General features: G+C 38.1%; 2 protein-coding genes across 7 annotated transcripts in view; one reads left to right on the top strand and one right to left on the bottom strand.

Moving 5' to 3' along the window:
* Window positions 1-3754, bottom strand: part of TMEM87A (transmembrane protein 87A) — a 39495-nt gene extending 35741 nt beyond the window's left edge. For all 5 annotated transcript variants that reach the window (XM_012728598.1, XM_012728597.1, XM_004687881.2 and 2 more), the window contains exons 1-2: window positions 3574-3754; window positions 2226-2286 (exon numbers count right to left, since the gene is read on the bottom strand). In XM_012728598.1, coding sequence (XP_012584052.1) covers window positions 2226-2286; window positions 3574-3729 — 217 coding nt within the window. In that variant the 5' untranslated portion in view covers window positions 3730-3754. The remainder of the gene's footprint in view (window positions 1-2225; window positions 2287-3573) is intronic.
* A 979-nt stretch (window positions 3755-4733) lies between these two features.
* Window positions 4734-10143, top strand: part of GANC (glucosidase, alpha; neutral C) — a 52117-nt gene continuing 46707 nt past the window's right edge. For both annotated transcript variants that reach the window (XR_001145718.1, XM_004687554.2), the window contains exons 1-3: window positions 4734-4816; window positions 6083-6145; window positions 7624-7732. Coding sequence is in view for 1 of the 2 variants with exons in the window: in XM_004687554.2 (XP_004687611.1) it covers window positions 4788-4816; window positions 6083-6145; window positions 7624-7732 (201 nt within the window). In the remaining variant the exon portion in view is untranslated. The remainder of the gene's footprint in view (window positions 4817-6082; window positions 6146-7623; window positions 7733-10143) is intronic.

Here is a 10143-nt window from a genome sequence, read left to right as displayed (position 1 = left end):
AAAAAAAAAAAGCCTTCTCCATATATAAGGTAACAAAGTGATATACATAAGAACTGGATATTATCCAGATACAAAAGTTTTGTTCCAACTGTACAGCAGTTAAGCAGCTTTTAACTTTGAAACTATGTTATCTGTTTTTCTGCCTTTAAACCTCCATTTCTGGTATTCTAGGGAATAACCTGCAAGTTATAAAGCAGAACTAATTAAAGCCAGTTTTTCATTATCATTCAAATTTTTACTTCACAGAGAGCACTTGTGTGTACAAAGTTATGGGCCCAACACACTTCCACTATAAGGAACTGTAGGTCAAAGAGGGAAATTAAAAGAAACAAATTACTAAAGGCCCTTAAAAAGAGCTACATCATAATGAGACGAGGCCAAACAACATTAGGGATGTCATAAGACAATATTCATGATGGTTAAGTGCCAGAATAAATGGTTCCTTGAGGAAAATATTTATCACTTATACCTTGAAAGACAATAAGATTAAATAGAACTATGAACAAAGTAAACCTGGCTGGGGAAAGTTAAGAACAACAAAAACAAAGATAAAAAATATTAGATTCTTGGGATTCAAAACCCACCATAAGAATTTCATGAAGTCATAGAGAACTCATATAACTCATTAGTTTGGAGCCTTATTTTTTTTTTTTTTAAGATTTATTTATTTGTGCAATCAGAACTAGGGTACAGGCCAGAGGCTCAGGGGCAGTGAGAGGCTTTACCAGAGACAGAGCCGGGAGCAGAACAGGCAGATCGACAAAGTACACTGTGGAGGGGAGCAGCGGGCGGGTCAGGAGAGGTCTGCCATGCCATGTGGTCACCTCCGGGGCAGGCAGGAATCGAACTCATGAGGAAGCGGCTTTAGATTCTCAGTGCTGTGCTTTAACCTGCGGTGCCACCAGGGAGGGCCAGAGCCTAATATTTTAATAGGCCAATCAGTATGAAAAACTTTGGAGTGTAAATCTAAGACTGACCATTTCATGAAGGGGGAGTTAGAAACACCTACTTCATGGAAAGCAATGCGCCATATCCACAAAAATCATAGACTAGTTAAATATGAAAAGCACAGACGCAACAAATTTTAAAAGAGCCACAAATCCTCCAAAAACATAAAATGTAGACACTTCAAAATTTGCAGCTTGTGTAACTTGTCAAAGCACCACTAGATCAAACTATAAGGAAGAAAAGACTGTATATCATAAAAGACTAACACAAAGGCCATCACACAAAATACTGCTATCCCTAAAAATTAATCTTTATCTAAATAATGTATCAGCCTCACAAGAAAGACCACTGTGTCAAAGTAGATTCAATTTAAATGAAATTTAATATTATTGTATATTCTTCACATAAACTACCTACCTTCTCAACCCCCACTAATTCAAAAACTCAACAGGAAACCAGGCCTTTTCTATTATTTCTATCACTCTAAAACAGTGCCTGTGCATTACAGGTACTGATAACTACTTACTAAATAACTAAATGAATATAATCTTTCAACTGTAACTTAAAAATTTTGCAGTCTCATGGAGAGATATGTACACATGCACACATAAACAATCTGGATTTTTATCCCTGATGCCGAAATGGAGCTGCCCACAATATCATTTATTTGATAATATAAAGGCACTTTCAGAAATAAAAGAAAGCTTTTCTTTCATACACAATGGGATATTTTGGTTTCAGATACAGTTGTTTTCCCAGTGGACAGACTGGTTTTGTTCTACATATTCGCTACTTCCTGATAATAACTTTGAACCTCCCTTTCCAAAGATCCAGGTGGTAAAATACTCCTTTTGCAAACAAAAGATTTACTGAATATATCCGTTAAGAGTGACTGGTCTAACAAGCCAGTATCCTGTGGTCAGCAAACACCTAACATACAAAAGAAAAACTGGTGGTATCTGCATGACTCAGAACATATTAAAACACCATGCATGCAATCAACCAACACAATTTGTCTAACCATATGTTACTAAACACCAGAGAAATAAGAAAATCAAGTTCACACAAATAAGAATTCTAAGACAATTCAGTGAAAGGACCTTAACAATACATATATTAATACCCAGAGTCCCAAACTATTAAATGCAGAGTGTATCATCAGAAGTATGAGACAGGTAATTGAGTAAGAGTGTATCATCAGAAGTGTAAAATAGGTATTTGAAAAGTTAAAAGATCACTCAAAAACTAATAAAACTTCATGAAATGTAAAAACTCACATTTCAGGAAGATAGTGGTATTTTTGAAGAGGATCTTTCCAAAACTAAAATAATTTTTCCCCTGCAAAGATAAAGGAGAAAAAGATAATTAGCATCAGATGGCTTTAGTTCCCAGGGCAGAATATAACTGGTAAAATTTATAAAACTTTCGATTAGCTTTCTTTACAACAGACATCAACAACTTTTCTTTTAGTAATTTCAACCACAGCCAAGCTGCAGGATCTTGGGCGCTGATGCAGAAATGTGACTTTACTCCCCCACACCCGCTATCAAACAAAAGCCTCTAGGTAAGAGGTTGTTAGAAATACCAACTTAAATCTTCATGGAAGATACTACCTGATCTGTGCATTCCCTTCATCAGACATTTCACTGACCAGAACAGCCAATCCGTTCTTCAAATAAACTATTCTATCATGATCATATACAGCAACTAACCATTTTAACGAAGACACCTGAACTTGAGAACCTAAAGATCTCACTAAATGAACCAATACTGTAATGCTTGCTATATGAAAAGCTCAAATACGATTTGGACATTACAGCCTGAGAGCAAAGTGAAACAAAAATGCCACTGTGGAGCTAAAAGAACTTCTCCACATTTCCAGCCTACACCTGATTTTTGGCTGTTCACAGGACTAGTTTTTACGTAAGTGAGGGTTGGGGGGAGACGGAAGAAGGGAGGGAGAGGTAAATAAGGTTAATCCTCTCTAGTGAATTGCCCAAAAGACTAGCCTTACCATATCACAATTTTAAAATACCTTATTAGAATGTAGAATACTTCCTCTAGTATCCAAAGAATACTTCCATTTTAGTCAATCTCATGTTAGAATACGCTTTTAAAATGCCCAGACTTCTGAATCACGTAGCAAAGCTTAGTATCACCATTTCAAAGTTCAAACAATATCAAATAACTCGTCGGCAGAATTGCAGAATTATTCAGTAACAAAAAAGTATAAAAAAAAGAAAAAACGAGGCGCTTATCATATCCCCCTCACTCAACCCAGGGTCAGTGGACTCTAATGAAACTTGTGCTGAAAAAGAAACGACTTTCCACCTATATACTAAGTTTATATGTCTCTAGTCACGCACTGAAAGTTCTGACTTTGCTGAAGCGCTTCGCCACTCTCTTTCCCCGAACTGGACCATGACACTCCAGCTAACACATCCACAGAAGTGCATGGCTTTTAGCTGCTGGGAGGTTGGTCCCAGTTAACCCGCGACACCGACGCGCCCAGCAATCCCGCCCCTTTGAAAGCGGACTTCAGGGGAACGTTCTTGGACTCCTGGAGCCGCCGTAGCCCCACCCCTTACTCCTCCGGGCTCAGTTGCTCCTCAAGTGATCACTCACCGACGGTATGGGAATGTGCCACTTAGATCGGTCGGTAGCAGAAACGGGTGACGGTCCTACACCGAAAAGCGACAGTGGGGGCGGCTGAGCCCCAAGAAGAAAAAGAATGACAGGCAGCACCTGAAGCCACGCAGCTACCGCCATCTTCACGGCCATGAAGTGCCTAGCGAAAGCATTTCACCTTCTTCCGGTTTGTCCCGCCCTCTTCCGGCTCTGCTCTAGGGGCGGAAACATCCGGGTCCTCGAAACTCGCAAGTCCTGTTTGTTTTGCGACGCAGCGGCCCCGCCCTCCGCAAGTCGTCGAAGCTTAGTGAGGCTTTGGATCTACTGCGCAGGCGTTGTTCTGTCACAGCCTGGTCACCTTGGAGCACTAAAATGATCGCCAGGTGTCTCCGCCCCCGTCGTCTCTTCTCTAGCCCAGCCCTTAAAGGGTTTAGAGAACGTGCGAGCGCCCCACGTTGCGATTGGCTCTTCGTCCTCTCCTTCGCCCCAGTCTCTCACCTTTCAAAATCAAAGTCAGACGCCGGGACCACAACTCTGGGGAAGCCGTAGGTCCGGCTGCCTGTTTGGCGTCTAGTAGTTGCGTTCTTGAATTCTGGAGGTATTTTAGCAAAAATTGGTGGTGGCGGTGTGTAAATTATTCCCGAATTGGATAACGTGATAGATAATCCCTTTTAAAAGGCCTTTTTTCGCCCTGAAAACTATAAGGCTATGTTATAGTTTGGCCTGAGAACATCAAACCCCCACCACCACCCTCACTTCTTACTCAAAACTAAAGCGGGAGTGGGTCAGTTTTCAATGCCGATAGCCTGACCATCAGTGAGATAAACCTGCAGAAGTTCTGCCCTATTCTGGCAGGTTACTTCCTGGTTTCTTGGTTTTTTTTTTTTTTTTTAATCCTTTAGGACATTTTGTGTACACGCCCCCTCAGCTGATACGAAAATTTCGGATCCTAAAGAAGACAATTTCTTTATTTCTTTATCAGCTGCTCATAACCAGAATAATTTGCCAACTAAATACCTTTAGAAACGCTTGTGTGAGCCTAGAAAACCCAGGAACAAGGTTCACTCCCTCAGGACTGGAGGAGATTCTATTTTCCCAGAAACTTGACAGTGGTGCTGTGCTGATTAAAATTTGCAAAGAGCGTCAATCAACATTTTCACAGGATCGTCGGGGGCCTTGACCTGAAAACTGGGAGCCAGTGACTGGAAGCCATGGCAGCTGCTGAAAAAGAGGAAATAAGGTAAAGGCTCTGGTCCTGCCACTGGCTTGAGAGTTCACCCAGACTGGGGATTGTACCAGAAAGTACCTGAAAGCGACAATGTTGGCATTGAAGGTTTTATTGGCTGTTTCATTGTACTTCTTGTTTGCATGTTTGCTACTTGTGTACTTAGTCCTTTTTTTCTCAATTCTGCAGAGGTGTTGATAGATATTAATAGCTAGCACCTCATAAAATACTTTCTTCATGGTTAAAAAAAAAAAAAAACAGTGGAAGAGTTACCATCAGAACTCTTAACACATGAATTTCAAGCATGCTTTCCAAGTTCAACTATTCCCACCTTTCCCTGTGTCATTCCAGTGCTCATTCTTCAAAGCTGAAAAAGGATACTGAAAATTTTCCTAATCCTTGCATACTTGATTAAAATAAAGTGACAAAACTGTATTGATGAAAGAGTTGCTTGGTTTCAGGATAAACCATTTTTCCAGTATGGCCAAATGTATATAGGTCTAAACTTGTTTTCAAAATATTTTGAAATGGATATTCAATAAGAGCTTCCTAAATAATCATGAACTTACTACTTATAGCTGTATTCAGAAATACCTCTGCATGAAAGCAAATGTGTTTTATCTTTTATAGCCTTTGGTTGTTTTAATCTGCATATGTTAAACATATCTAAAAATATATAATCAAGTAGCAACTTACTTAAGAAACAGTTCTTCTGCAAACTTTGTTTAAAAAACACTGGTCCCTAGTTTGTCAGTATTGTCTTAAGCAAAATATTTTCCTTCTACATCTGTTTCTATTCTTATTCCAACACTTGGCACATTCCTCAGGTTAACTGGTGGTTATTGACTAGACTCTCACAGAAAGCTCAGACACAATCCTTCCTCAGAGCCAGCACTCAAAAATATTCTAATAATGTTTTGGTGAATAAATAGGTAGGTGGGTAGTTTCTGTTTGGTTTTAGAGGGTTTGTTTGGGTTTGCTCCTTTAGATTTTATTGTTGTAACCACAGCCTTCGGTCATTATTTTAAAAGAGCCCGTACTCATAACTGACTGTGTTCTTTTTGAAGCATTTTCAGAATGCTTGAAACATGAAATTCCCAGAATTTCATGTTTTGTTCTTTACCTTGGAAAATTTATAAAAGGATTTTGCTCTGCAACACACGTTATCACATTATATTATGACTGTGACATAATTTTACATTGCAGAGGTTTAGAGAAAGTACAAAAGTCAAATTTACAAGCTATATTTAAAGTATATTTCTTTAAACTCATTTTATTTAGTGTTGAAGATGAAGCTGTGGATAAAAACATCTTCAAAGACTGCAACAAGATTGCTTTCTACAGGTAAGGAAAGGAAATGTATTACCTAAATGATAAGATTTCTGACATTATTTCTAAATTGACATTTAATACTTTTTGAGAACTGATAGGCTTTCTAAGAAATTTCTTGGGAAATTCAGTGGTTAAGGAAATTATCAACAGGAGACATTCATCTTTAACTTTATTTACTTGTTTATTACTTAAAATTTTTCAATAAACAAGATTTTATTTTAAATATCAAGATGTTTTAAACTACTGTTAATATTGAAAATCTTTCAAAACACGGTACTTTTCATGGTTCAAATACTAAAATTATAAAAAAGTATATCTTGAAAAATATTCCTCCCACTCCTATCTTCTTCAACCCTACTCTGTATCTGATCCCTGATTCATGTATGTAACCAGATTTATTAACTTCTTATTTATCCTTCTGATATTTTTTCTTACAAATCCATATATTCTTATATCACCCACTTTCTTACACCAGGTAATTTCAGTATACATTGTTGTGTACCTTTTTTCCCTACTTCATAGTTTATTATGAAGATGAATACTTTTCTTAACTGTCTGGCATTCCATTGGTTAAATGTACTATAATTTGTTCACTTTTCTATTGCTAAAACTTTTGATTTTTCCAATTCTTTGCTATAACAGTACTACCACTATGAAGGGCTATATGTGTGTCATTTACTACATAAGCATATGTACTATAGACTAAATTTTCAGAAGTCAGTATAAATGCCAAAAAAAAAAAAGGAAAAGTGAAAAAGAGGACAAAGACAAAAACAAGAAAATGCATTTGAAATTTTAACTATTATCAGGTATCCCTCTATAGATATTGTATAAGAGTACCTGTTTCCCCAGAGATTCAAAAAGTACTTTGAAAAAGAAATCTATATTTTTTTCAGTGTCTTCCTTTAATGTGCTCTTAAAGCTAATATCATCAAAAATTATACATTAAAATATGATATATTTTTCAATGGTTTCCATTTATAATTATCCATACTACTCCAGAGGATGAAAATCATATTTTCATTCTGAACAGGTACCTTAAAGGAAACTCTATAATGAATACCTCATCACCTTCTTAAACCACTAGAATAAGTTGGATTTCCACTAAAATTTACTGAGTTTCTGTTAGAATATGCCTTTTATGAAAGAGGGAGGGAAATTAACAAACTCACTTATTTCCTTTATGAACACTGCTTCCTCTTAAAAAAAAAAGGCACAAAATGCCATCCTTAAGCAGTGTTATATGAACAATTTCATTGTATTCTCTTACTAGTACTTATTTTATTAGCACTCTTAACAGCACAGCACCCTTGTTAGCACTTATTAGAGTGCTAACGATATTTGTGCCCAGTTCACTTACAGTCATAGTGAATTTTAATAATTTAAACATGGTGAGACTGAATTTTAATAATTTAAACATGGTGATATGTTCTATTCAGTGCTGATAGTAACAAGTAAGTCTTAGGCATCTCTATATTCTGAACCTGCAGACGTCAGAAACAATGGCTCTCCAAGAAGTCCCCCTATCAGGCGTCACTAGACTTGGTCAGAACAGGAAGAAACAGCACCAAGTTCCGACTCATCAATGAAACAAATAAGGTGAGATATGAGTATATTCTACAGAGAATTGTCTGATTCTGTATTTATTTGTGTTGAAGTTAATTTCCACAAAAGCTAATTAAAACTAGACTAACCTGGCTTTACTTGGCAACTCATGTAATTGAAAGACACATTTAAAGCCATGTGGTCTAGGTCCTCCTACACCTGGCTAAGAATTCCTACTCACTTGACAATCCTGAGAAGCTGAGGGAGAAGACATCCTCACTTGCACTGAAAAGTTTAAGTTGTTTCCTTCTAACTACATAGCACTTACCCTCAAAGAAGAGAGGATACAATGTCCTTTAAGGTAGCAAAAGGTGCCAATTTTATTCCCAGGCAGGGGTGGGGAGGTGAGGGAGACATTCCTTATGAAATGTCAGAGATTTTAGCCATTTATCATTGTGGAGTCCCCTGACAGTTGTCTTGGCTGAATTCAAAAGGGCTAGAAAGAAAGAAAAATAGCAGAGGGGGGGTTCACTTACAGGAGGAGAGTGTAAGGGATCATGAAGAAAAAGGTAAATGTTAATAATGTAAAAACCAAAATTAACAAGCAACTATAAACCAGAGGCATTCCACAGGGTGGGGAGAAAAGAATAAGATCAGAACAGGCCTGGGAAGAGCACAGGGACTATGATGATGGCACATGGGTGAATTGCTGGTGGGAATTCCACCAGGGTTGTAAGTGAGATGAAAAAGTATACATTGTACAAAAATGAAGAATGATGTTTTATATATATAAATGTTGTTATATATATAATATATATATTATGTTATATATATATATAAGTTGTTATATATATAATATATATTATGTTGTATAACATCATTATATATATAACAACATTGTATATGTAGTAATGTAATGTAGTTACGGTGACAGAACACTAGGCCATCTCTCCTAACTTCACAGATGGAATGGTTAGCCTTTCTCCACATCCTAGTGTTGCGTTTTTAGGAAAGAAATATGCCCCCTCACTTGGCATCTGACATCTCTGACTTTTCCCTCACACGCACTCTACTGCTGACCCAAGTCTCCTCTACTCTACATCCTTTTTGTCGCCCAGTGATAGCCTACCAGGGAAAGCAAGGGGCAAGAAAACACCAATTTTCTTGTTGGAGTGCCTATCAGGGAAAGCCAAAGTCAAGAAAATGCCAATTTTCTTGTTGGAGAGCCACCTGCCATGTGCACTTGGCCCAGGATCCTGACTCCCAGCCACATCCCAGGATCTGTAGGAAATACAAGTAATCATTAGGCCTGCAGGTACCTTCCTGACTCATTCTTTCTGTCATTTTCTCCGGTTCCTTCCTTTCTCCATTGTGTCTAACCTTAGAGAATTGTAGCTACCCCATAGTCATAGCTATCCCATACCCCATAGTCAAGAATCCCTTTACACCTCTGGGGAGGCTCAATGAACAAACCACTATCATGAAGACACATTCTGAGGCAAAGTAAATGAGGCAGAAGCACCCTGAACGTCCATGTGGGCCAAAATGCAAATTTACAATGCAGCTTGCCATCAGTGTGGTTAGTGAGTGGAACTTCACGTTTGGCCTTTTTATGAGATATAGATCAGTTTCTCTATACATACCTCTCTTTGGATCCTGAAAATGTGAAGACAGTGCAGTTCAGGTGAGGTGTGAGGAACAGAGCCCATCAGATCTGGATGCCTTCAAAGCAAAAAGGAAAAAAAGAGCCACAGGCTCCCCAAAGGAAGACCCACAGGCTCTCAGCACAAGGCTCAGAAGGGAACTGAGAACACAACAAACAAAGGCAAGTTATGGGGATGTCAGCAACAGGCTACCCAAAACTAAAAGCTTTGCAACCTCTGGAACAGCCTCCATGTTCAGGTATTGGAAATAGTGTGACGGTGTGGGGACTCTGCATGCTCTGGCCTCAGGCATGTATATGCATTTGTATTTGTCTTGGGAGGTCACTCTGAAATTCTGCACTGAAATCCATTTTAAGGCCCCTTCCTGTCACTCAGAATTGAGATGGACTAATAGGGACTTAAGGTTTCATGTCCTCTGTCAATCTGATAGGAACAATGAAGATCCAGACAGTAGTTTCTAAACTGCATATCCAGCTCGTTGCATAGTCAGGGAGCCTCCACTAGAGATGTTTCCAGGAGGAGATGGGTATTTTATGGGCAATTTCATATTCTGATATGGTATGAATGTGGTTAAACTTAAAACAAACAGCATACATCCACTTATTCAGAATGATTCCTTTCTATTTAAGGTTCAGGGAGACAGAGCCCAAAATCATATTTAGCTTTTAGCTACAGTTCTCAGATTTCACTGATGAGGCTGATTCTGACAAACCCAGCACTCCTATTGCTTGCTTGCTGCCACACTGTTTAAACTCTTAAAGCAACAGTTTTGTTTTTTTAAATAATATAATAGTTCATTTT

The sequence above is a fragment of the Condylura cristata genome, unplaced genomic scaffold, assembly GCF_000260355.1.
Source record: "Condylura cristata isolate star-nosed mole 26May11 unplaced genomic scaffold, ConCri1.0 scaffold00023, whole genome shotgun sequence".
Lineage (NCBI taxonomy): Eukaryota > Metazoa > Chordata > Mammalia > Eulipotyphla > Talpidae > Condylura > Condylura cristata.
This window is presented reverse-complemented; position numbering and strand designations above follow the sequence as displayed.